The sequence below is a fragment of the Rhamphochromis sp. 'chilingali' genome (assembly GCF_963969265.1).
Source record: "Rhamphochromis sp. 'chilingali' genome assembly, chromosome: 2".
Taxonomy (NCBI): Eukaryota; Metazoa; Chordata; class Actinopteri; order Cichliformes; family Cichlidae; genus Rhamphochromis; species Rhamphochromis sp. 'chilingali'.
The window spans coordinates 26,445,366-26,472,921 of NC_137930.1; the positions used below are offsets into that span (position 1 = coordinate 26,445,366).

Sequence of the window (27,556 nt, forward strand, 5' to 3'; positions counted from 1 at the left end):
TTGTTTTAGATCATTTACAGGCAGCTGCTGATCAGAACAAGGCAATAAAATCTGATAATGTGTAATAATCGTGGGTGGCTTTGCTGTTCAGTCTAGTCATATTTATTGCCTTTCTTATCTATTTCTCTGATCTCAAGTAAATGTGGCATTTATTTGGATTTGTGTTCGTGGTTACGAGGGACTGATATTTCTCCTTTCAGGGCAGATTTTCTGTTGCTCACTGCCAGGGTAAAACCCTCTTTTGGCTTTAAAGAAAAAGCCTCCTGTCTGTGATGGTCCCTGGGATTTGTTATTTTTGTGGTTTATGGTAAGGTTGGTTTCTGTTTCTTTAGTGCTGTGTTGTTGTTTTTTTTGGTCATTATAACTTCCTGCTTTTGGCTTTATCATTTGAGACTCAGTCTTGTATAACATTTCGCTTTCTGTTTTGACTTTATTTCTTATTATATTATATTATACTGTTCTTTCAAAACTTCTGTTTTATAAATTGTCGTGTTTAAATAATTGTCTGTCAGAAATCAAACAATGGTTAAATGACAATTTCCTCCAGTTAAATGCAGATAAAACAGAGACCTTGATTATTGCACCTGATCACATGCTCTCAGAAATTAAGCAGCATATCAGTTTTTTAGACCCTTCATTTCAGTCGAGTCTCAGAAACGTAGGTGTTATATTTGATAGTTCAATGTCTCTTGAGAAACACTCTAAACAACTTGAACTGTTTTTTATCATCTAAGAAACATTTCTAAACTCAGACTACTGGTGTCAAAGGCAAAACTTGAGATGATTATTCATGCTTTTATCTCTTCTCGTTTGGATTATTGTAACGGTCTTTTTACTTGTCTTAACAAATCAGCTCTGGATCGCCTTCAGTCTGTACAGGATGCCGCAGCAAGACTTTTAACTGGCACAAACAAGAGGTCACACATTACTCCAGTTTTGGCTTCTCTTCATTGGTTGCCTGTAAATTTTAGGGTTCATTTTAAGATTTTAGTTGTAACTTTTAGAGCTCTGCACGGTGAAGCTCCCCAGTATGTCTCTGACCTGCTGAAACCTCATGCTTCATCCCGAGCACTTAGGTCGTCGGGTCAGAGGTTACTGGTGGTCCTGCGTACTAGGTTTAAAACACGTGGGGGTCGGACTTTTCAGGCACTGGCACAGAGGCTGTGGAACTCCCTGCTGTTGTCTTTACACTGTCTAGACTCCATTGACTCCTTTAAAAAGCAGCTGAAGACATTTATAAACAAACAAGCTTTTAATTAATTTTTTCACTGTTTTATATTATTTTATTTGTATTTCTGATTTTATTGTGAAGCACTTTGTGATTTTTATATGTGTGAGAGAGAGAGAGAGAGATAGCCTTTATTTGTCAGTTGCAGGTCTTTTGCCCACAACCGAGATGACAGACCTTGCCGACCGTACATACAATACACAAACATCACATTGGGGAGACAGGTTAGGCTAGGGGGAAAAAAAACTTTGAAATGTGTAACACAAAAGGATAATACAGGAATGCACAGATATCAACACACCATAGCACAATAAACACAGACAAGCAACATGGGAAAGAGTTCCAGTGTGAAATGTGCTATATAAATAAATTTTACTTACTTACTTACCTTCCCACTCGATTAGTTTGTTTCCTTTCTGTTGTCTGTGTGTTTAGTCGATATATTTTGGATTGCTTCCTGTTTTGTTTTATAAAAGTTTTCACTGGTGCCTTGTTTCATTTCTGACCTTCTGATTGTCGGATTGTTTCTTGTTCCCATCGAGTTGTAAGTATAGGCTATAAATAAAACAGTCCTCCCTTTCTTCTTCGACATGTCATCTGCTTTGGGTCCATTTCTGTTGTACAGAATTACCTTGTCTGACTCGTAGTGTTTGATTATATCGGAGGTTTTTGGACTTTGTGTTTTTGAATTTATTTAATCGCCAATTAAAGCGAGAGTTTTATTCGAGTTCTCTCCCTCCTGCGTTCTGGATGTTGCGTTTTCCTATCTGCAGCCCACAAAACCACCTTACTGTCTGCTGTCTGGCTTTGCCGAAGAAGTTCATGAACAAGTTTGTGACTGAAAGGCACGTAAACAGATTTATTGCGTATGTCGTGTTTTCCCTTTCACATCACTAAATTTTGGGAGGAAAATATTTAAGTGAATCATAAACGTACCCAGTACGACACATGCAGGCTGCCAAGTTGCTCTTTACATTGAGCGTGTTGAGTGTGTCAGGGTGCGTCCGGTTTTAGTCTCAGTTTTACACAGAGATCAGTCAATAATGAAAGCTGGAAGAAGAACCAAAACGTTTGCAGAGCTCTGTGTGCAAACTGCTGAGTTTGCACACAGAGCTCTGCAAACATTACAAATGTATTCTTAAATACATTTGGCTTTTATTTTTCCTCCCCTTTATTCATGCTTGAATGTTTTTCAAGATTGTATCGTGACTGAGACAGAGCTGAGTTAGCAGACCAGCAAATTGTAAGATTTAGACTTATTCAGCTGTTCAGATTTTGCAGAAATTGTTGTTCTCAGATGACTCTGAGTCAGATTCTTCCCTTTGACTTAAATATCTGCAGCCTCACATGTGGGGGGAAAATGATGAGGATGATACCATGGCATAGTAGTCATGACTTCACCAACTTAAGGATTTCTTAGGGTCTGATTGGAAGTAATGATCTGTGTTTTGATGACGTACCAGTTTCCAGTTTACACTGCACCCTGGTTTTGCATTAAAGCAGGTTTTCTTGGATAATGCCTGCGCTCCAGATTGTGTGCCAGATTTTTCCAGGGAACAGCAGCCTCTAAGATCCCACCCAGCCCCACCTCAGCTTCTTACAGAAGGTTTGCCCTTACATCACAGTGTATAGATTATCTGTTATCTGCCTTTACTTGAGCTGTCTGTGAAAGTGAAACACATGCATAAAATTAAAAAAAAAAAAAATACTGTTTTATGCTTGTTATGTTTGCCTAATGAGGACTGTGATCATCTAATTTACAGTGCTCTTGTTGGTTTGCATTATTGAAATAAATTAGTCCACATCGATATTTTTTTACAGGTCATCGGCAAAGGTTTCCAGGATTGTTGCTTTTTGGTTCCCCCTTATTTGCTGATCTAATTTAAGCCTTTTCTTTTAAAATTTCAAAAACATCCAATAATCTTCCATTTTAATGTATAAAAAAAGTTGTTTTTTTTTTCACAAACAAATTTGTATACAAATTAATTGGCTTTAGAAATCAACTGTAAACTACTGTGGAACTGCTTAGTTTGAAAAATGATAGAGATGTGAGGTGAGCTTAATGAAAAAGGAGACATTTTCTCAAAGAAAAAGTTTGTTTGCGTTAAGAATATGCAAAAACACACACACATAAAAACACTTTTTCATCTTTAGCAGTGGTTGTATTGTCATAAAAGCATATCATCTAAAGAGGGGATGATATTCTGACCAGTAAAAACCATGAAGTCACAGATTGTTTCAAAAATAATCAGTTAATCAATTCTACTGGATATAAAGAGGGAGTTATATAGAAGAATTTTTTTATAAACTCCAGGAGTTAGACAGCCGGGTATTCCCAGAGTTGTGTGTGATTTTCCACACAGATCTGACAGAAGTTTGTATTTTTAAAAAATGGTGAAGAATTGAAGTCAAAGCGCACAAGGGCAAAGCCTGGAGTTGGGTAAGTCTTTTTTTTAAACAGATGCTGTCTGGGGTAAAGGTCTTGTGCTGAAAGAGAAGTAGATGGCTGACTAGGTTGCATGCGCTCTTTCTCATTTCTGACCATTACAACAGTTCCTTCTACTGAGAAACGGCCCCATAACATGATGCAGCCTCCACCGTGCCTTAGCATTGGAGTGCTATTAGCCATCTTGGCTTAGAAAAAAAACAACAAGTAATAAAGTGCTGTTGAGATGGTTCTCCTTCTTCTATCCCACTTGTAATGATCTTTTAGACACTTCTTGTACATCCTGGACTCTCAAAAAAATCTGTCAGGAAACCGAGCCAATCAACTGCCAAATGGGGAAATAAAGCAAACATATGAGGTCTTTTTGTGACAACAATTTAAATTTCTTTTTTTTACTGGGTTTAACTACTATGGCTGCTAAATGACAAATTGCTTGGATGCTTCCCTGATTCAGGCCCTTCTTCCCTACATGTAAAATTATGTGATGAGTCTTTAGGGATTTGGTCTTGTTTTAGCTTTCTACAAACCCATCTCTGCTGAGTTTCCTTTTTTAAAATCACATTTTAGTTGTGTATTAGCTTAAAGACAACAAACTACTTTGGTGGAATATTTCCCCGTCTGTTTTGTTGCAGTGTTAATCGCACATCACGTGTGTGACTGTAAACTACAGTAAGCCACATTATTTGGATATCATTCTCTTATTTAAAGCATGTTTTCTTTCACTTCTCTATTTACCACACAAACGTTCATCGCTTTTTGTGCATTTGATAAACGAAACAACAACATGCTGTTTACTGCTGACTCAGGACTTTTTGAGATCATGTAAAGTCACCAGCCGTAGCGAAAAAGCGCACAATCGAGTTTAGTAAAAGATGATGTCGACCAGTGCAACAGATCAGGGCTGAGAGAAGTTACTGGCTCGATGCCATTTGAAATTTTGTAAACATGCTAGCTTTTCCACAAAATGAAGAACCTACAAAAATTTTAAAAAAAGAATTTAAAAAAAGACCCTTTCTTTTTTTTAAATTAAATGTTACTGGCATAAATGATCTCTTGTCAGGAACACTCAAAGTGTCACTTCCTCTTACTCTTGACACCAGAGAGAAGCTGTTGCTGCTTTGATTGCAGTCTAGCTGATGCCTTAACTATGACCTTTCTCTTTTTCATGCACACACACTGAGCTAAAACAGAAACCACTGCTGTATCTGAACTGTTACATGTATTGAAAAAGGAGATTTTAATTGCCGCGTTCATAGATTCTGCAAACACCAGTTTCTTATCACTGCTTTCACTATGCAGCTTTTCCAGTAACAATGATGTACTTTCTCTAAAAGAATTTTGAAAAAACATATTGCACAGTAATGAAAGTGACAAACAAGACAACAAAGAATACAAAATTATAATTTGTTGCACGTCTATAACTTCCCAAGCATCACTTTGAATACACATCATCATGCAGTACATACATTCTGCAGCATATCTGGGCTTATAAAAAATCTAAATGCCTATCTCTCTCTCTCTCTCTCTCACACACACACACACACACACACACACACACACACACACACACACACACACACACACACAAAACTCTTGCCTCATTTGTTAAAAATCTAACTCATGTACAGTGTTTTTTTTTTTGGTCACAATATTATTTTTAAACTCAGTACTTTGCAGGTTGTACTTGAAGCTTTCGAACTCCTTCATTCCCAACCGTTTGCCTGAGCACGGGGCAGTGTCCTGGGCTGGCCGTGACCAGCACCCTGCAACCTGTTCGTTCACTTAGAAACTTCCTTAATGAGTCGTCGAAATATTGGTTTCCTTCTTTGTAGCTGTCCAACAAAAGCAGAGCCTTGCCAGATGTGATTAAAAGAGTTCTCAACTTTTCTGTTGATATATTTTTGGTGAGTGAAAGCTGAGTTGTTATCTCCTGAAACAAGTCGTCTTTCACGGAGCTGCAGTCAACATATAAGAGAAGATGAAGTGCGCTGAGGTCGAGGAAGTTGGAAAGGGAATCTGTGGGCCATTCAGTCCAGGATGAGATCAGGATGTGGGCTACAGTTGTTTTCCCGCTTCCGGGAAGTCCCTCAAGGAAAAATGTCTCACCAGGACCCGGGAGTAAAGCAGGAAGATTCACAGGGTGGCCTTCACTGAAAATAAAAAAAGCAAAGTCGAGATTGTGAAGTCAACAAAACCCCAAACAAATTTAGAGCATGGTGTGGCTGTGAGGTTTAAGTTCTTTTTCGAGATCCTGGGCTTATTACAGATTACTTTTACTTTACCTCACAGTGACTTCTGCATAACAACGTTTGCATTTAAAAACTTTACTGCGATACATCGTCATGTACTGTAGCTATCAGTGCATTCAAAAAATGTTCTTGAGCTGAGCTTCACAAGCTCGCTCACTGATTTCGCAACTGCTGCCTTGGATAAACCGATAGCCATGACAATGTCAGTCAACTATCATAAATTAGCATTAAATAGGCAGAAGTACTGTTCGCAAACACAAATGTAGGAACAAAAAAAAGAAAACAAAAGCCTTGCCATGCCATGGTCATTCCCTTTTGTGTATTATAAAAAGTTTTTAGCTGTCACAGGAACTGTGTTTAAACCCAGCATTTCATTAAGTTAAATCTGTAAGTAATCGAAGGCTGTGGCTGAATATACAACACAAATTTAGTTGAAGTCCACACAGTAAATTAATTGTGACCATAAACTTGTCTTTATGAGTGACTTATGTATGTATATATACGTATATATTGTACTATTCTTAGTTAGTGTATTGTCTGTCTTGTCTTAATGTTGGTTTATAATGGAGCACTGTAACAAAAAATAATTTCCCCCAGGGATCAATAAAGTATTCTGATTCTGATTAATAACCCCTAAAAATACAATAACCTCATTATTTTTTAAATGTGCTATCCATTACTGTAGATTCATAGAGGATGGTGTTACTGCTAACAAGGACCACTACCTAATAGAACACTAATTGAGATGACTTCATGTAGCACGCCACACACAGCTCTGCACAATGCTGGGTGGTTGCAAGTAAACGAAAAGAGGATTCATTGTATGCGATTTTCTGGAAAGAAGAACAATTTTTTTTTAAGGCTGCATGTACGGGAAATGATATCGGATAAATGCATAGTCGTCTATTTCCCAATCATTTTGGACGCATGTATTTATGACTCACTTGTTTTGCAGTCTGCAAGGCAGCTCCTCCGCACTGAAAGTGGTGCATTGATTCCTTCGCTCTGCACTGAGAAAGCTTTCTGAGTAATGCGTTTTCACATTCAACCCCAGATTTTCCTCAACGTCGCCTGGAGACAAAAAGAAGTCCAGTCAGTCATTTGCTGAAGATGTGAAATATCCTGCAGGTCTTTCTTTTCAGATAATCTTTCAGTGGCACATAAATCCTGTAAACTATATTTCTCAACTTGATAAGCTACCTACCTTCATTACAAGGAGCTATCTCGTTCTCATAGTTGTCGTCATAACTTCTCAGACCTGACAGGACGGAACAGCATTGTTAGAAATATGACAACACGGAGGACAGTAAGATAAAAAGAAAAACACTGAAGAACTCAGTTTTATTTATAACCAGTGTAGAAATTCAACAGCAAAACAGCAATAAAAACATAACCACTGAACTCACGGGAAGCAGCGGTAGGAGCAGGTCTTTCCAGGAGGTTCCTGGTGCTGTGAGTGCTGTGATTGTGGGACCCTGTAACAAAAAAGTGCACTTTAATGCAACGTACTGGTACAGCAGGTGATGTAGTCTTTAAGCACTGATACACTGAATGTATGGAGGTTGTTGGGTTTGGTTTGTTTTGAATTATACATTCTTTAATTGATCTTATATTTGCTAAAATAGGTACGTATATTTATACCTATATCTCTGTATTTCTCTATATTTTTGTATCGATATGTCTGTTTCTACACTTTATTTTAAATCAGTGCTTGGTGCAATGGCAGATATGATCACTCAATTTCCCTCTGGGATTAATAAAGTCTCTGTGATTCTGATTCTAATATTTTGGCTTTGAAGTTTCAATTATTCCTCAAAATGTCCAATATTATCATATGCTCTTGAAAGCACCACAATAAAGATCCATGCCTTCCTGATAACTGTGTGACAGTTTCCTGATCTATCTGTAAGTAAAACGTCATTTTTACACATTCATATGTGAAAATATGTTTAATAAGTTTTCCAGTGAACTTGAGTGAGGTGTGTGAACAATAATATAAACTCGTGCTGAAAAAATCACCCATGCGTTTACAATTAGCTTTGAATTCCCCTTGTAGATAAACCAAAACCACACTGGGTGTTTCCCACAATCTAGCCGGTCTGGTCTGATAGTTGCGAAACGCAGTAGAATGTAAAAAGCTAAGTCATGGTCACACGAAAAAGAAAAAAAAAAACACTGCAGGTCACATGCTAAAGAATTTCCAGCAAAGTTTTGTTCAAATCACAAGCATTATAGAACAAATCGGACAAGAACCTCCTGAAACGTTCACAGATGCTTCCTCTTTTACATGACCTACAGTGTCACCAGTGTTCCCGGGAGTATGCATGTGTTGTTTTCTTTTCTTTTTTTCCCAGTCAGAGCTGCGCAGCCTTTGACACAGGAAAGATACGTTTTGCAGTGCTGAGTAATGAATTCAGATTGTCTGTGAGCTGTTTGGCACAAGACCAACAACAAAGTTTTGGTTTTTCTTGGGCATTAAAGTTAAAATCATTTAGCCGATGTCAGCTCTGTCGTTGCACATTTTATGCAGTTTTACTGAATGTTTAAAATGAAACCAGAGCGAGCATTTGCAGCGAGGTGTTAAATACTTTGTCTGTTTTTGTGGCAAAGGGAAATGCAGGTTTGCATTAAGATCACCTACATGTTGTATTACAGGTTTTGCAAGATGACTGGCTTTCATTTTGAATTTGTTTCTTAAATATCTTGCAAAGTATCCATTGTTTGAGATAACTGTTTTTATCTAAGCCCATTATTCAAGATAACTGCTGCTATCTGTGGTATTTTAACACCTCACTAAATTGTTACCCATCATTTTGTTTGAAACCAACATTTCTGTCTGCAGCATGACACAGGATATGTAAGCATTCCTGTCTGTGCTGAACTGAGGGACTGATTGGTTACCTTTTCGTCGTCGATAGGTGACCACTCCGACAGAGACGAATGCCACTATCACTGCTATGCACAGTATAATGATGACAGCATCACTTTTTGCAGGACTAAGTGGTATTTCATCTGTGAAAAGAGTCAAAACATTGTGGGATTAGTATTTCATGGTAATATCTATGCTTTAGCAATTTTAGCCGCTCTGGAAATAACCAAACATACCAAAGGCATATAACCACAAACTTCCCCTTTGCTGGTCAAGGACAAAACCTTATGGCAGCTATAGTGCCTCGTTATGCTGGTGCAATGGCAGATATGATCACATAAAAATGTCTTCTTTCACATATTTTATGTATTTATTTATTTGTTCTTGTATTAAAAATACATTTCTCTTACTCTAGCATTGAACATTTTATATGTATAAGAAATGAATTAAAATATATTTCTCATTTCCCTCAACAGGATCATCATTAAACCCTTTTGTGTTTATCATTACAATATGACTTACAATAAAGCTTCCTGTGGGAAATACCGCATGGGAAAATGTGGCTAGTTTTTCATCAAAGAAATAAATATGACACACGCAAAGCAAATTAAAAGTGAAACGGTTTCGATACGTGTTATGATTAAATATATATTTTTTCCATATTGGTGTGAAAACAATGAGCACCCTACATGCAGACACGGAAAAGTCTCACATTTGAAGATTTGCTACGCACCTACATCCACACACCAGACACACACCACCCACCGGCTTCACAGAAACACATGGGAGGGTCTTTGAATTCCAGGAAAGCGGTGGAAAAAGTGGGGGAATCATATCTACATATCTAAGTCTCTGCAGTTTGATGTAGGGTGGGGATAAAAGCCAACATGTACAAATCAAAATTCTAATCATAACAGGAAGTTGGTGATGACAGGAACACAGGTTATGAGAACATATTTCCTGTGGTAGCTTTGAACATTTAGAGCTTCACTTAAACTTTAGTGTCGTCTGCTCTTTTGGGGACTGTTTAAAAAAAATCTATTTCACTTTCTGATCAGTTAAACAGGCACAGTATGTAATGTTGGAGCCTTTTCTCTCCTTTTTTTTTAAAGGAGGCACACAGTACAGCTGGATGATTCCCACCTGGAAAAGCTGGGATTATGTTACATCCCCCTTCCTGTTAAATATTGTGAGTATTGTTTTGGAAGAAATCCACTTCTGCAACGCCTTCCTGAAAGGAAGCCCTCCTTTTGATCTCAAAGGCACAGCTATAAGCTGCATCTAACTCTCATGCACACGCAGGAGGACATGTAAATACCATGTACCATTTCAAGACTGGAAACGAACGCTTACCTGGAATATAAATTGTTGCAGAGCTGCCGTCTTTTGTAAATTTACAGGTGTAGTTGTTTTTTTCTGATGAGCTGACTTTTATCTGGCTGGTGATTCTAAAAATCTGGTCTGGTGTTGATTCAGCAGTGGTGTTGGGATTGAGTGTCTTCAGGTTTCCATTCTGCCATTCAACCGTTGACTTAGGGTATCCCTCAGACTGGCAGGTTATCAGGACCTCATCACCTGTTGCTGCCCTCTCAATGTGTTTGGTCACTGATTTATAAGATGCTAGGGAAGAAAATGACGTTCTATTGTAACGCAAGATTGATAACAGCATGTGCTGAGTTTGTCAAAGATTGTTTTCTTTTTTCTTTTCTCTTTTTTTTTTTTTACAAAATTGACTAATAGTGGTCTTTATTTCATTTTCAGTTTGAGTGAAACTTTAACTGGCCAGAAATGACCATGCGCTTTGGCAGTTACGAGACCATTCCCAGAACAATGCTTGTGAAATCTTCAGAAAAGAAAAGTAACAGGCCTACACTGCAACACATGTACTTCTCACCTTCAACAGACAAGGCTATAGTTTTATAGTCGGCTCCATCCGCTGAATGAACCACACACTGGTACTTCCCGGCGTCACTGATTCTAAGACTGGACATCTGTAAAGTGACAAAAGAACAAGAGTCCTCTGTTATGCCCTCTTAAAGAAACCAAAATGGAAAACTTTTCAGCTCTATCCCTCCCTCTGCCTCTCTTATTAGGGTTTTATTCTGTACTATAATATAAAAAATTAAACAGACTTAGTCATTTTATGAGTATACACCCCTGTAAAGTTCCAGTAAAGTTATCCTGTGGCACTTTCTAGGGAATTTAAACCTGTTGAGAGTAATTTTTAAAAAGATGAAGAAGAGCTGGCAAGTTTAAACAAGCTTAATGCTCGGAGTAAAGTTAGTAGGAATTAAGTGGTAAGCCGTCCAACATGTGTTATGTAAGTCTGAGTAGCTCAGTGCCAGGAATTACCTTCAGCTTAGCCCAGCCTTCCGCCAGCTCCTCGGTCAGAAGCTGCACTCGTCCCCGATACTTTGGAGATTCCGAGCGCGGCACGCCATTATCCAGCCGGATCACGTCCTGAACGGAGTCAGAGTTGATCCAGTGCCAGGTCACGTTCAGGTCAGGATGAGGATAGGAGGGTTTAGGGTTGAACTTGCAGCCCATCACGACACTTTCTCCAAACTCTGACGTATACATGCTTTGCTCTGCCTCAACAGTGAATAAGACTGCACGGAAATGACACAAAATAATGCCAAGATGAAGGTAAACACTCCAGTCTTAAAATGTTTACAAGCATCTTATACTTTTTACATAATCTCACTCTGCAGCTGTAAGTGCCTCACGTGTCAAATATGTAGTTATTGTTCTGACTTTGCTTCTACATATCCAAAAAATGTATTTACCACCCACCTGAGAGAGAGGGCTGAAATAACACTTGTAAAACTATAATAAGGGCCCAGTCCATTGAGATCTGAGGATGAAAAAAGGGATTATTACCAGATGCTGAGATTCTTTAGTGATGAAACATGAGTCACTTTACCGAAGAAAACCAGATGTGCAGTGTGACCTTGTTTGCCTCTTAATTTGGCAAAAAGCTGTGTGACACTATATCACATGGTAATCCCAATCTAGCATGACTCAGCTCCAAAGAAGTACTTCCCTCTTCTTTATCTTTTATAACAGGAAAAAATAACACAGGGAAGTTTTTGTTTTGACACTGAAGCCATGCCAGCACACTTCAACCGCACCATCCTCACATAACAGCCCACCTCTCTACATAAAACATCTTTCCACCACACCATTATATCTGGAAGTGTAGCTGTACCAGGCTTCTATGGAAAAAATATAACTTAACAGCAACTGCAAATGTGTACAAGAGCATCTTTGTTTGCTTACACAGTAAGCAACTTTGATAGGTGAGTAAGTAGGATATAAATAGACATTTTCTCCGGGATTTCCTCCCCAAGTGGAAAGACAACTACAGTTCTGCAGAACTCTGATTGTTAAGATCTGTCATCTGTTTGGTTAACCATAGTCTTATCTGATACGTGATAGTAAGGGAGTTTTAGAGTACGTGTATGCATACACAGATAAATCAGATGAGTCGAAACAGAATCCAAAGACAAAAATAAATGTTAACGTCAAAAATAGATGGCCTGTGTAAAAACAGAAAAAATGTACATGGCTCATTTGTACATGCAAAAAGATACAGAACATAGAATATCTTTACATTATTATTTTTATCATTATTAATATTGTTATTATTGATGGTGTTGCTCTAGTGTTAAAAATATATATGTGTATATATATATATAAATTTTTGAGTTGTCCTAAATAAATAATATGTCCTCTTACCTGTAGGTCATTCAAAAACAGCCAGCTGTGTTCTCATTAGTTATTTCCTTCTTCCTTGAGCTCTAAATGTGATCTGAACTCCCTCCGTCAGTCCCTTCGAACAGTTAAGGCAGGAGAAGTGGCCACGCCTCCTTCCTTTACTGTACTCAGCTCAACTTCTTTATGAAATTACGGCGTGTTTTTTCGTGGAAAGCTTAGACGGCTCGAAATTAACTCTCCGCTGCTCACACGGAAGCTGACTTGTGATTACTGTAACACACCGATAAAGAAGCGATCAAAATGTTCCCGACAGTAAACTCCTCCAAATATAGTGGCTCAAACATTAATGATCAGCAAACACATATTGAGCAACATTCGAGTCCTGTAGCTTGTGTCCGAAACTAATACTGGTTAGTTTTTTGTGGGTTTTTTTTTAACGCACTTGTTTCTGTCTATGTGGTCAGGACTCCCAAACTATGGCGTCCTTTATCGGGAATTTTTTATACTACCTTAGTATCACCCAGTTTGACCACTTACTGTAAATATTAATCCAGGTAAAACTCATAACAATATCATCATTAGTGATGAAAGAGTTAGCAAAGATATCCTCTACTTAAAGAAAATAGGCTGTGTAAATATTTTAGTGTAAATAATAAGTAAAATTCCAGCAGCAGCACCTGAACTCTCGGTCTAAGGTCATAATCCTAACTCTATAACTTGGGGGAAAGAATCAAGAAGGATTTTTTTCTTAGAAAATGTATTTATTTATTTATTTAATGTACCACTTATAATGGCTAATGGTTACATTTCTCTGGTTATCAAGACTTGAGAAAACTAATTAACTACTACCATGGGTTGTGGTTAAGATCAATCAATCAATGATGTCGTTGGCTTTTTTTTATACTTTGACTCAGGGTTGAAGCAGCAAAAATTAAATACTATACTATAATACTTTGTAATTTTTGTTCATTGTCTTCATAGATGTTCTTTTTAAACTGCATTGTAACTATTTTAATTTCAGTATGCTAAGTTAAATATTTATCATTTACAAATTGCTTATTAATAGCACAGTATCACTTTATTAGTAACTTATTAATGCTTTATCCTTCCTTTCCATACTTAACACCAGCAGGGCCAGTACCTAAGGTTTTCCCCTCTACTACATCATAGTAATACGCTGTTGATGGTAAGTAATGAGCAAGACATGATCTTATTAACCTCAGCTCAGTGTTTGCCATACTCATTCCCCTTAAACGTGTTTAGTATAGTTTATTATCACGTAACACCTTTAAAAACTACAGTTATTAATAGTGTCTCTGTAACTCTTTGATTAAGTTTTTAACTCAGAATCTATCCATCTATCGATCTTCTTTTCTGGATCTGGGTCATCAGAGTTGAAGTCTAAGCAGAGACATATCCCCTCCTAGGCCACCAGGCCAGTGTGTCCTGGGTCTCCCCCATGTCTTCTTCCTAGCAGGACATGCCTAAAAACCCCTCACCTAGGTGGCTATGTGTCTACACGTTTACAGTCTATATGTGTTTTGTGGGCTTGGAGAAGACATTTGACTCCACCAGGGTGTTGCTCATTGTTTCAGTTCCAGTTAGAGCTTGGTTCTTGTGCTGGCAGTAAATCAGGCACATTCCTGGAAGAAGTTGGATCCCACCAAAGCTTCTCTACTAAAGTTTTACTTTTTCAGTATTACTAATGACGGCAACAATAAACAATATCCAGAAAGAAAAAGAATAAGATAAAATACATAACTACTTGATCTAAATTAGGTTGGGTTGCAAAATTCATATAGCAAAGCCAACGTATTAGTTTTAAGGGGATCATTCAAAGTCAACCAACAGACCGATTGACTGATGAAGTTGTGTAGTGATCATGCATTAAGACCATGAGAAGAGCTATAGGTGGGTGCTGAGTCCACCTTTGGTTGTGAAGCTGTTAAATGAGCTCTGAAAGTACTGCTGCCTCAGCATTTCTTATCCATCCATCCACCCGACTGTGAGAGGAAGCAGGAATACCCGGTGTAGACCCACACACGGGGAGATATGGGGAGAACATTCAAAGTCCACGCAGGACCCAAACCCAGGACCTTCTTGCTGTGAGGGGACAGTCCTAACCATGACAGCACTATGCCACCCTAACATAACAGCTACTCTGATGAGAAGTATTGCATATAAACACAAAAGCCATAGTGCAATATTAACAAGTAAATTTAAACAAAGCAGAATTTTGCCCAATGAGTTTAAGCCACATGTATTTGACTCAATACCCCAGAGCAGTCAATACTGTGGAATTTTCATTTGGCATGTAAATGTATTTGTAAAAAAGTACCGTTTAAATCAACACACGCGCAAAACCAAGATGTTTACACAACACTTAACAAGTCATGTGCTGAAAGCTGGAAAGCTGGAGTTGAATGAAATAACCTTATCTGAGGGAATTTTTACCTGCATGTCAAGTCATCCCTCATGTGGAATATACAGCAGGGTGTCATCCAGACATTATCCTGTGCCAACCTGCATAACATCGAACCATAAAACATTTCTGGGTTTCCCATGTGCTTACCTCTTGGCTGAATCAGGAATATCAGCTAATGTGACGAGAAGCTTTATTTTCACAGTCTTTTTCACTTACGGAAAACAGGTAAAATAGCTGTCTGTCTGTAAAAGGTACTATGACAAAGACACGGTGTTGGCGAGGCAAGGATATCTGAAACACTGACATGACATCTTTTATTTATTTTTCCTTTAAATGTAATTAATTAAAATTATTAATAAGTAAATTATTGTATTCAAAAAGAAAAATAAACAGATGTAATATGGAGAAGTTTTGTCCGCAGTGACGACCGTTCACACATGTACTTAACACTGTGACTTCTCTGTGTGACATATCTCTACACGGTTTATTTAAGTTAGCATTTGTCATGTGAAGTTGCCAGGAAGGTGACAGATGAGAAGTTCCCACTGCCGTTGTAATTCACTGATGGTACATGATAGCTTGGCTTGATATGAGTCACTGCAGCATGAAACTATCACATAAGTCCAGTTCATTTTGCTTTTGATTCATGAATTCAGAGGGGAAAACTGAAGAAGAACAAGCATGGGATGCTATTTTTCCCGCAAATTCATGGTAGGATCATGTCACACCTGATGGCTCAGGTGGTTCAAAGTCCAAAAACTCCAGCCGTGACTAGATGAAATTTCATCTGGCAGTTTAACTTCTGTTTCACTTTCAGGAGAGAAGAAGTTTCAGAATTCATCAAAGTCCACCGCAGCTCCGAGTATATCTCAAACTATATCACTACTAGTGCTAAATTAATGCTACTCCGTTATTCAAATACAAGAATAAATAAAACTGACAGGAATTCATTTTGAAAGTCAGTCCCTCTCTCTGCTGGTCATGTATCCACCATCCACACTGTTAAATATTTAGCTTACAAATTGGTGTCATATGCATTAATATATGTATAATTTTCATTGAATCTTGAATGATCTTCCATTGATGATCATTCAAGATTAAAACTATACTGTCAATGATTAAAACAAAGCTATCTGAAGTAAAACCCTTGTATAATTAACCCAGTTACCATTCAATCCAAAGGTTTTAAGAGACTACTAGGCTGCTATATTATTATTAGTAGTAGTAGTATTAGTATTATTATTATTATTATTATTATTGCTTTAATAAAAACTCTCCACCACCCGGAGTTTACGTATCTTAAATCAAGCCATTCATTCAACGAGTCAACGTGTAACGCTACTATTTAAGTGACCCATGAGAACCAATAGAGGGAGCCAAACTACACCATCTAAGTCACTTTAGCCTTCAAGTAATCATTCTGTCCCTTCCTATACTTTGACAAAATCATCATAGATTTGTTTTGTTTTGGTTGATCTTGTCAACTTGCTTTTGTGTTTGTTTTAAAATAAGTGTTTTACAAATGTGACTAAAATTAAAACTGAAATGAAAAGCTATAAAAACTATTTCCTGTGTGTTTTAATTGTATTACAGTCTTTGTTGTTGTTGTTTTCTATTATTTATGTTTTATTATTTATTATTTTCATTTCGTTCAACTTACTCTTTATATTTCGAATGCAAATAAATGAATGAATAAAACAAAAACAAACAGTTAGTTTAGCCGGAAGTAAGACGTCATTTCCTTCCGCTAAAAAGGCAGTGCGCGTGGCTTTTATTTTGACGATCCACTCCGGAGTCCTTTCCCCAGCATTTAGCTTACAATCTTCAAAGTGTTTGGGGTATGTAAAGTTTTTATTTTAAGTTCGCCAACTTGTCATGAAATATAAAAGTTTATACGGACAACAGTTTCATTTAGGTTAAAGACAGTAGTCGTGTTGTTATTCGCTAACTTAACGGGAAAGCTTAAAATGAGTTGAGGCTTAAAGCTAAAGCTGAAGTGAAGAGACACTGAAGGCCTGAAGAGGTCACTACATGCTGAAACAAATCCAGTTTGAAGCAGGTGGCTTTTCTAAGCCCGACTCTGGAATTTTGTTTGCTGTTGTGATGAGAGCAGAGCAGCACGTTTGAATGACTGCGTGTTTAATTCACAGAAACGCCAACGCAGCCATGGGTGTCCTGCTGTCCAAATCCATGGATGACAATTTAAAAAAGCAACAAGAATTCATGCTAACGAATGCACGGCTGCAGGTGAGTGAAAGTGCACCCACTCGCACATCACCTCTGACCTCTGCTGTGACATCTTTCACTAGTGAAAGATGGTGAAAGTGAAAAAGCAAAAAAAAAAAAGCAGATTTTTAATTATTTTTTAACACATAAAATTGCCCCAAACCTTCCCACCAAAAGGTTTTACCTTCATACTTTGAAATTGTACTAGTTGCAGATGCTGAAATGATGTCGGACTAAGTTTAAATTGTGCACTTGTTTATTTGCATTATTTTTGTATCAGCTCCATGAGTACAGGAGACATCCACAGCAACTGTAGGTCTGCAAACATTTTTAATCTCTATGACTACAACCAAATCCATTTAGACCCACTACTTTCCCACTACTCTCTGGAGGAGGTAATTAACTACACTGCTCATTGTCTGAGTAGTGTGATCACTGTGCGTTACTTCCTTTGTCCCACACACTGACACAAACCCCTGTCCTAATGATGACACGCATACCATCTTTCTTTTAGTGTTTAAGTATTACTACACACCAAAGTCAAAAACCAGCCCAAAGTGATTTCACAGCAGGTACCACTGTGATTCTACTTAAAGAGGAAACTTGCACAGGTAGAAAAAAAGTTTGTTACCCTGGTGAAGATCATGCTATGGCTTCTGGACTGGGGTGAGCATACACTCAGCTTTAACCTCACTCTTCCTCAATTTTTAGTCACAAAAAGAAATTCTTCTGTGGAAATACGCCACTGGGCTCAGATGTTCATATTGCTGTCTTAAGCAGGAGGAACTTTCTTTGGAAAGATGGAGTCAAAGAGGGTCAAAGCTTTCTGAAATCTTTCCAAATTACTGTAACTGTAAGATGCTTTTTTAAATGCCTATTTTCAATCCCCTGGCAATATTTCAATAGAATTGAAATCTTAGCATTGGTTAGGCGCCTCAGGTCCTTGAGTCCTTTCTTTGTGGATTTACTAGTGCATTTAGGAACATTACTCCATATCCAATTTTGGACAAATCATTTTTAAAAGCATGAGAGCATACAGAGTGCCCAAAAGTCAAAGTTTGCAAACATGCAAAAAAAAAAAACCTTAATCCACAAAAAAAAAAACCCTAACATGAAATATTTTGTATTCATCAGGAATACCTGCTGCACATATTTTCCGCATGTATTTGCTCTGCTTTTCTTTCTCACATGTTACATCTGTTTCTTTTCCTTCTTCCAATGTGTAGATCATGATGATTTGTGTGCATCTGTTTTCAAGTTAGTGTCCCGCTTTGTGTTCATACTTGCACCCTTCACAAATGTCACCCTCAGACTGCGTTGGTTCATTTCTGCTTTTTCCAGTCCTGTCCCAGAGTCACAGTCTGCTGCTTGTCTGAGCTTGCCAAAACCAAATCTTTTCCTTTTGATATTCCCACCAGCAGATATGTTTGTCTAGTTTTGAATTGCACATCTACACTAATAGGGCTAATTTATCACTTATGGGTTCGTAGCTATCCCATACAAACAGCCTGTAGAAACAGAAAATGGTAAAGAATGTTATACAAAGACCCTGAAGTCTTTAATGTAGATGACACATTATCATTATTATTGTTGTTATAAGTGTTCATTATTATAAACACTCATGAGTCATTTGGCATCAGCACAAAAATGAGAGGGAGATGGGCAGAATATTGAAGGAGCAGAGGCAGTGAAAGTGGATGAGTTTAAATAGCATCCAACCATCCAAAGTAACAGTGGGTGGAGACGAGTGTCAGCGGTAATTTGTGATGGATAGTTGCAGACTGAAAGGAAAGGTTTTTAAGATGCTATGATGTGTGGTTTGGAAAACTGGAGGTGACAGAGTTGAAGATGTTAAGATTTTTTTGTTTGGAGTGACCATGAAGGACATGATTAGGAATGAGTACATCAGAGGGCCATTTCAGGTTGAGCGCTTTGGAGACAAACTAACTAATAATGTGAAACTGGTGGCTGAGCAAAGATGTGCAGTGATCTTTACTTATGTTACGTATTTGTGTATATGGGCATATTGAACTGCTTCATTTTTATAAGATGGAGACCCTGCAGCATCTATGTACTTAGATGCTGGAGTGAGTTTCAGGATAGTTTATTCAAATTTAACATCCTCTATCTTCCATTTACTTCCTTTTTTGTGACCCAGATGAAGCCGTCATGAAAGCTGACCTTTCAGCGAACGTGTCACCCCATTTCCCGTTCCTGCAGCTCATACACATGGTGTGGAGGAGCGGGAAATGCTTTCTTTTCATAAATGCATTCTTCACTCATTCACAACATGTGCCATTAAAGGGGGACACCCTTAAGTGTGCTCAGACTACTCACTAGTTTGTTTCAGCGGATGCTGGCTTTAAAAGAACAAACACTGTCAATTACAGAAGTCATTCCTGTAATTTCCATTGAACCTAAAGAGTGTACAGCCAAGAGTCGATGTCAGGAGTACGAAACACCCAGATTGTGGAGATGAAAAGTTTGTCACTTCCTCCTTCCCTAGAGCGTAGTGTTTGTAGTTGGCATGTTTACAGCAGTGGATTCCAGGGTTTAGTTTCATGACTTAAAAAAAATTCCAAAGAAACTTCTCAAGCATACATAGAAGTTCAGTCTGTGCTCCCAACTAATCACATCTCTGTTCACGTAATGTACACTTCCTACAAGTTTTTAGGGGCTTTTTTTTAAAAAGTACTAAGCCTTTGGTGCTTATGGAGATCTCTTTAAACTGTCTGTACTCTCATAAAACAATTAACTGATGAATCAGATGATTATTACAGCTCTGATCAACAGTAATTGACTGAAATTGATTATAACTGAAAATGAAATCTTACCAAGCAGGGAAAATTTTATTTCATCATTTCTTCTTAATTTATTTTTGTGTGTCTGTGTGCGCGCGTGCATGTGCCCAGATGGAGCGCCAGATTCTGATGCAGAACCAGATGAGAGAGCGGCAGATGGCGATGCAGATCGCCTGGTCCAGAGAGTTTCTGAAATACTTTGGCAGTTTCTTTGCGGTGGCCACAGTGGGACTAACTGCAGGGTGAGATTCTAACACCTCACAAAGATCTGACACAAACACACACAGACTCATCTCTGTGTTGTGCTTTTATCTTTGCAGTTAAATATTGTCTTCTATTTATCATCATTTTTCTTTAGAGCTATTAAAAGAAAGAACCCAGGCATGCTGGCTCCCATCATACCTCTCAGTTTCATATTTGCCTACCAGATGGACAGCGCCTATGGAACGCTTATTAATCGTATGAGAGGTAAAGCTACACACTTACAGGCATCATCATCTTAAGGAAACCTGTTTAACATTTAAAAAGAGGGTGCACAGACGGGTAAATAAATCCTTATCAAGCATTATATAGTGATTCTTTGCTTTGGTTTTAGAGGATTATTTTACTTTGAACAGCAGAACACAGACTCACTATATCCAGAAAACACAGGCTCTAATATACAGTTAGGTCCATATATATATTTGAATACATGAATAGTGTCTGTTTACCAAAACAATTTCCACTTTCCGCTATGATGGGCATCTATATAATGTGTAGACGCCCAGCTTTCATATGAGAAAATCCACATTCAAATCGGATGAAGGTTTTGGAGTTCCGGCCCCTTAACGTGTGCCCCCCGCTTTTTAAAGGGACAAAAAGTAATTGGACATTTGACTGAAAGGCTATTTCATGGGCAGGTGTGGGCACTTCCTTTGTTATGTCATTATCAATTAAGCAGATAGAAGCCCTGGAGTTGATTTGAGGTGTGGCGCTTGCATTAGCACGATTCAAATGAATACATTTTATTTTATTTGTCCAGTTACTTTTGATGTCCTGAAATGATGGGATTGCATTTTAGTTCTCACATTTTTGTGCAATCTTTTTGTTCAACCCACTGAATTAAGGCTGACAGTCGGCAGTTCAACTGGATCTGAGTTAATTATATTTAAAGTTGTTATATTTAAAATTAATTGTGGTAATGAACAGAACCAAAATGCTAAAAAAGAAAAAGTCTCTGTCCAAATGGACCTTACTGTTTACCAAATAATGCATCTAAATGTTTAAAAAATATTGTGTTTAGTTATTCATTAATGACATTTTTAAAAAAGATTGCAGTCACTAATTATACCCATTAAATGTGTTTTTCATGATGTCTTTAGGGGAAGCTGAGAATATCATGGAGACTGAAAATGACCGTCTACAGTTACCTCAAGGGACTCCAACCTTTGAGAGCATAGAGAAGGCCCGCCGTGCTAAAAGCAGCCTCAGCGCCTTCTTGGAGAAATAATGTAATTAGTTATTGTCTAACAGCGTGGTTCCAGAGAGGAGCTGCAGCCACTGTACATTTCGTTTTCAACAAACCACAAAGACGGGGAAGTGGCTCACAAAGAAACCTCAGGTTTAGCTGTCCAAAACATACCCACTCCCTAAACGATACACAACTATACTTTATGTAGCATTAAGGTAAAAGCGGCCTCAGCTCCTTCTTGGAGAAATAATGTAATAATTTATAGAACAAACGTCCTCTATCATGGAAAATTTTAAGGCTCTGCTATTTCTCTCTGTCAGGTTGACCTTTATTGAACGAAAGGCTCCTTATTCTGTCTCATTTCAGTCTTTCAGATACACCAATCGGGCATTACATTATGACTACCTAACTAACACTGTGTTGGTCGCCCTTTTGCTGCCAAAGCGGCCCTGACCCATCACATGATATCTGGCACCAAGATGCCAGGTGTGGCCTCCGTGTTGAATAGTCTGAATCAGTGTTACTCACTTTGCTAGTGGTCATAATGTTATGCCTGATTGGTGTATGCCACATGTTGATCCATGAGTTAAGTTTTATTACAGTGTTAAGAGAGCATTGTGTGACCACAGCAGATAACTTGTCTCTAAATATTGCACAATTGCAGTTATATCATCAGTGTTTTCTTTAGGTTGTTATTTTCCAGGGTTTGCTTTGATTATGTATGATGGACTTGAAGGGAAATTGATAGTAATATTAATCAGTTTATGTTATCTCTCTGGGGGGTTTTGTTGTATTTAGATGAACAAGAATACCAGCTGCTATAAGCCTGGTTCATGAATGTAATGATGATGATTGAACAAAGTGGTAAGACAATGATTGTTGACTTTGGTCAAAGCTGCAATTAGACCAGTGCAGAGCAGAAATTCTCTTAAACACTCTTCATAACAGCTCATTTTATCTGGCTCTTATGTGTAATACGTCGCCTTTAAAAAGCTCCTGAAACACTGATGACTGTTGCAGGTCACTTGCCTCTCTGTTTAGATGATAGACTGTATGCAAAAGATGGACGTAGCATCCAAACCCTCCACTTTTTCTCCTTTACATTCAGCTCCTGCTGTCCTGGAACAGCAAAGGCTTGCCCTTTCTTTCTCATTTCAGTGGCTACAATCCATCCTTTGTATTCAGTCTGTGGTTCTTTTCTATCCAGGTCATAGACGTGTTACTTTCTAAGAAGCTTTGTTTTGATGAAATGCCCTCTGCCAGGCTGGTAACTTTTGCAGTTGCCGATAACCAACAGCTGAAGTGATCAAAATGTAATGGTGCATTATTGGTAAAGATTCTCAGACATTTGTATTGACAGATAAAATGTATTATTTTCAACACTAAAATTTTAATTGTAGGTGTGAGGGAGCTTCAATACAAAGCTGTTGGACCTCCAAATTTAAGCCATCACAGTAGATTCCAAGGTGCTGATATCTATACTTTGTGTTTGACATCTGGAAAAAAATTTAAATTAATAAAAAAAGAAAATTGAAAAGATTTCAGTGTCTGAATTGATCTTTGTGACAAGGACACCCCCTGAATGCAAAGCTGTAGAGCAGGGATGTCAGTGTTTCTGTTAATGTAATGAGATCTTTTAATCTCAAAGAGCAGCAACTTAAGCAGTATGTGGGGTTTGTTTGTTTTTTAACGTGATAATGAAATGCTGCATATTAAATGACATTTCTCAGGATGACTCTTTGGGCTTAAATTGTTAGAAGTTAATGTGTAAAGTTATGTCCTCTTTCATATTTTCCACAGCCATTCAGTGGACTGGAGTGGAGCATATTTCACAGTTTGAGTGTGAGAGGATTCCCCAACAGAGAAACAGTGAAACTAGCAGAGCCAGAGCTCAGCAAAGGCCAGAAATATTAAAGATCCTACTTTGTGCATCCTCAAAACACGCTGGCACTCCATCTTCTTGTGAGCCCTTGAGGGTCGGCCTCTGTTTCCTCCCAAAGTTGTGGGGGCCTGCTGCATCCTCCACATAATATCTGTGTGGCAACACTTGATGTCTACCAAGAAGAAGGAGAGGAGGCGGCACAAGCAGGACAAGCCGAAACAGTTGAAGGCACAGGTGCAGACGGGGAGCTTTCAGGAACCTGTGTCTGAGCCAGGCTTGCTGCACAAGTGTCTCCTGAACAGCTACCTGCATGATGTAGTGCTGCAACTGAGACCCGCCGTTTGTCTTTTCTGGTCGGCGAGTGGAGAATCACACAGGCTGGTCTGCAAAGAGAGCTTTAGGATGCTTCCTCCCACTGTCCACTGCATCGTCCATCCACAGGGTTTGCAGGGCTGGCTCAACCCATGGCTGCCACACCACTAAGATGTTTTCAGAAATATGCAAGCATGCAACAATCATGTTTTACAGTCCTGTGGTCTCAGCCTCAGATACTTATTAAATCACACAAAGCTCATGTAGAAACAAACGAACAAAATATGTTCTCCTTAATTTCTGTCAACCACACGTTTCCAGCTATCATGGTTGCTAGGCAACCTGGGCAGCGCGACGGAGGCTAGACCGTCCCATTTCACAAGCCTCGCACTTCCGGCCTTAGCGGTCTTTGAGTACACGGCCCTTGAGGACCATTGAGGCTGCGTACTTTAAGGCTGCAGACCCTGAATTGGGATACAGCCATAAAAACCATGAAAAAAATATTGCCGTAATATGAAGCGATAGACTTTTTCATATCGTCATCCATATGTGTCGTTATATCGAACAGCCCTATTTTGAACTCTCCTCGTCCTTTGAGTGCGCAGTCGCCTTTGTTATATAGCAAGGTATTTAAAATGAATAAATAAATATCCCGTTCATTTCAATGCGCATGATCTGAGCATGCGCGAAATGACACGGAGCTATTCTTTGATCCTTTGATCTTCTCAAAGGGGAGACTGTGACGTGACGGTCGACCGCACGTCACAGTCTCCCGTGACGGTTGACGTCACTATCTCTGCCACATGAGTCTATAAATAGAGGTGCTTTAACACAGTTTACCTTTAGGACGGCCGCACGTAGAAAATAGTTTTCATTAATCTTGCGCTTGTAGTTAGCAAATATAAATAAATCACGTCTTTCAATCGTACAATACTGCAAGAATTAAGGAAAGCAATAGAGAACTCGTCATCTGTAAACATGTCAAACTCCGTTTGGGGCGCGATTTGCACTGTGGGCACTTATGCTCACAAAATTATGAGAAAAACGTTGGGATTTGATGACCAACGTTCACCCACTGCTGACCAAACTGTATGCGAGGCACCTGAAGTTCGCTGTGGTAACCAAATTTTACACGCGGAACATGAGGTACCATTGCCAGATCAGCATATACCTGAACCCCGCTTCAGCAGCTGCAGAGGACAGCATAATCAGAATAGCGGTTTAAACCAAGTGTGTGAAATTCTTCACCCTGAACATATACAGCAGCAGCCTTCTGTGATTCAAAGACATCAGCTATGGGAAAATTCAAATCGAGATGCAGCAGACCCTGCTGAATCCAGGATCTCAGACCTAAGACCTAGTCAAAGAGTCTCAGAACACCATGATGAAATTCTTGGTAGCAATAATAGTTTTGTCAATTAAGCTTTCTTTCCCCCCCTGCAGCATGCACCTATTTTCCACTTTTCTGGATTTGACAGCACTAATTAGAGCATCTGAGTGCTCACCCATCATTTGGTTCAGTCCAAGCCATAGCTAATTGTTTGCTGGTGGTTTGAGTTGGTTGTCAGTCCACGCAGGAGTCTGATTGCTCCGTAAGGTGAGAAACATCATTTCATTTTATTTTAAAATTTCATCAAAATACTAAATTCATTAGTTCACTTTGGCAGCCCCCAGTTTTATCCAAACCACAGAAGCCACAGGTGTGCTTAGTCATTGCATTAAGCCTGTACATAATTCAGACAGTTTTAGAATATTGGACCTCCTTTTTAATCATAAATTTAAAAACAAATCCTTCAAAATCTGTCTCATCATAATAAATATACATTCAAGTGAACATTAAATTCTCTTACTTTAGGCTTAATTACGCAGAACGTTTGATCAGGAGGACATCAGGTGTTTTAGGAAAGTGATTTGGAGGTATTCATGCCATTTAGGGTCCAGTAGGTGGCAGCATTGACCAAAAATTCTCGTCACAGTCTCACAATTTTTAATCTCCTTTTCACACATTTTTCACACATATCCTGTTAGTCAGACAGCATCTCTGTATGCATGAAGCTGCACGCATGTATCACCTTCATTTAAAAAAAAAAAAAGGAGCCAGCTATTTTATTACTGTTGACCTTGTAACATTTATCATTTCAAACATAGCACAAGTCTAAAAGCATACCTGATCGGCAATCATAAGATTAACTAAATGATACGTCACCTACTGTGTGGACTGCAGGTGCGTTGTTCTGTGACGTCACTGAAAATGTTTCCAGCTTTAAAGTCTGAGGCTTTCTCTGTGTGGTGTCTGCACTCCCACGGGTCAGACATGCCAGTTAGGAGAAAACAGGAGAGCATATGAATGGGGCAAGAAGCTTAATTATTGCTACCAAGAAGCAGAAGACAAAACTGAAGTAAAAGGATTCTGTGAAGTTAAAGGAATCAAATGAAATCCATTCATTTCATTGAGAATTCAAGTTTATTTATGTGGCTTTGAATGCAAACAACAGCTGCCTGTCTCTAATACTGTAACATGTAACATGACAGAAATTCCTCCAATTAGTAGTAATACTTTAACATAACACAAATGTTATGATTTGGCACAAAAATCATGATTTGGCAAAAATACTATGATTTAGCAGAAATACTATGATTGAGCAGAAGTACTAAGATGTAGTAAAAGTACTTTGATTTAACAGAAATACAATTATGGAGGAGTAATACTTTAAAATGGGAGAAATATTGATACACACACACACATACACAGAGCCTAAAGGGAAGAGTATTTGTGCCATGGAGTGTTAACAAGAATGTGAGGTCCATATTAGAAAAGCTGGTAAAATCATAAAAGTTTGCAGAATTGTAATAAATGATGAATATGAATTACTGGTCTGTGACAGTGTATTAATTTGTAGGGAAAAAAACATGTTGACCAAGGTGGAATCGAACCCACGATCTTTGGCTTGCAGACCTGTGTCATTACCAACTGCGCCACTGGGAAAGAGAAGAGCCGCTTTGAAAAACAGGGTGATGAGGAGTCAGAATTAGATCGCGGTGAGAGGCGAAAAACGCCGTTTTTTGGAGTTACAAAATGTTGTGTAACTCAAAAACTAGGTGGACTAGAAGCTTAATTTTTGTACTGGCTGAATCAGCTTTGGTGTACTTTGACTGCGATTTTCATTGCTCTTTGTACAACCGTCACTGAGATATGACGAGAGAGGAAACGGAAGACCTCAGATATGATTGGCTGGCTGGGGACCTGGCAGAAATATATAGAAATAGTATGATTAAGCATAAATACTACATTTACCAGAAATACTATATTAAGCACAAATCCTATAAAAAGCAGAAATACTATATTAAGCACAAATCCTATAAAAAGCAGAAAATACTATATTAAGCACAAATCTTATGAAATAGCAGAAATAGTATGATTTAGCACAATAGTAATAAGTTAAACAGAAAAATTGGAAAAGCAAAATGGACAGCTGAAAAAATGCTGAACATGCTGAGGGTCCCTCAAATATACTTGTTAAATGAAAAAAAAAGTTTATTTATGTGGCTTTGAATGCAAACAACAGCTGCCTGTCTCTAATACTGTAAGGTAGTCCCTACAGTATTAGAGACAAGGCCAGCAATCTGATGAAAACTCCCCGTTGGGAAGAAACCTCCAGCAGAACCAGGCTCAGGAAGGAGCAGCCTTCTGCCGTGACTGGCTGGGTTTTCAACTGTTGTTTGCATGACTGAGATGGTAAGAGCCTAATTAACCCCATTATACCCCAATTATTAGTTATTTCCCTATTAAAATCGTCATAGTCCAGTTAGAGCCAAATAAAGTTGGCACTGACATTAGGTTTGTCTTCACCTTTTCCATTTCCATAGAGGAAAATTAAAGGTATTGTGTTAAAAATGAAAGTAAATAAATTAATATAGCTTGAATTTTGTTGACCAAGAACAATAAAATGC

General features: G+C 38.4%; 2 protein-coding genes across 3 annotated transcripts; one reads left to right on the forward strand and one right to left on the reverse strand.

Annotated features, from left to right (window-relative positions):
• Positions 1 to 4,208: 4,208 nt before the first annotated feature.
• Positions 4,209 to 12,609, reverse strand: LOC308391614 (coxsackievirus and adenovirus receptor homolog). The gene is made up of 10 exons (XM_080874268.1): positions 12,531 to 12,609; positions 11,586 to 11,646; positions 11,145 to 11,401; positions 10,687 to 10,783; positions 10,146 to 10,412; positions 8,825 to 8,935; positions 7,330 to 7,398; positions 7,128 to 7,181; positions 6,868 to 6,994; positions 4,209 to 5,824 (listed from the first exon to the last, which is right to left on the reverse strand). Exons 2-10 carry the CDS (start codon positions 11,638 to 11,640, stop codon positions 5,338 to 5,340), a joined length of 1,524 nt encoding a protein of 507 aa, XP_080730394.1. The 5' UTR covers positions 11,641 to 11,646; positions 12,531 to 12,609; the 3' UTR covers positions 4,209 to 5,337.
• Positions 12,610 to 16,677: 4,068 nt separating this feature from the next.
• LOC308391451 (plasminogen receptor (KT)-like) lies at positions 16,678 to 22,344 on the forward strand. Of its 2 annotated transcripts, none has more exons than XM_080874047.1 (5): positions 16,678 to 16,772; positions 17,085 to 17,181; positions 20,073 to 20,203; positions 20,320 to 20,429; positions 21,323 to 22,344. In XM_080874047.1, exons 2-5 carry the CDS (start codon positions 17,101 to 17,103, stop codon positions 21,448 to 21,450), a joined length of 450 nt encoding a protein of 149 aa, XP_080730173.1. In that variant the 5' UTR covers positions 16,678 to 16,772; positions 17,085 to 17,100; the 3' UTR covers positions 21,451 to 22,344. The 2 variants fall into 2 exon arrangements, with proteins under 2 accessions (XP_080730173.1, XP_080730174.1); XM_080874048.1 differs by lacking the exon at positions 16,678 to 16,772 and adding an exon at positions 16,800 to 16,993.
• The last annotated feature ends 5,212 nt before the right edge of the window (positions 22,345 to 27,556 follow it).

Bases quoted from the DNA above. Each gene is read 5' to 3' on its own strand.
- LOC308391614 (XM_080874268.1), bottom strand. From the start codon at position 11,640: ATGGACTGGGCCCTTATTATAGTTTTACAAGTGTTATTTCAGCCCTCT. The intron at 10,784-11,144 runs GTAATTCCTGGC...GTCACTTTACAG, and splicing joins AAGGCTGGGCTAAGCTGAAG to ATGTCCAGTCTTAGAATCAG. The intron at 7,182-7,329 runs GTGAGTTCAGTG...CCGTCCTGTCAG, and splicing joins TGCTCCTACCGCTGCTTCCC to GTCTGAGAAGTTATGACGAC.
- LOC308391451 (XM_080874047.1), top strand. From the start codon at position 17,101: ATGGGTGTCCTGCTGTCCAAATCCATGGATGACAATTTAAAAAAGCAA. The intron at 17,182-20,072 runs GTGAGTGAAAGT...GCATGTGCCCAG, and splicing joins TAACGAATGCACGGCTGCAG to ATGGAGCGCCAGATTCTGAT. The intron at 20,430-21,322 runs GTAAAGCTACAC...TGATGTCTTTAG, and splicing joins GCTTATTAATCGTATGAGAG to GGGAAGCTGAGAATATCATG.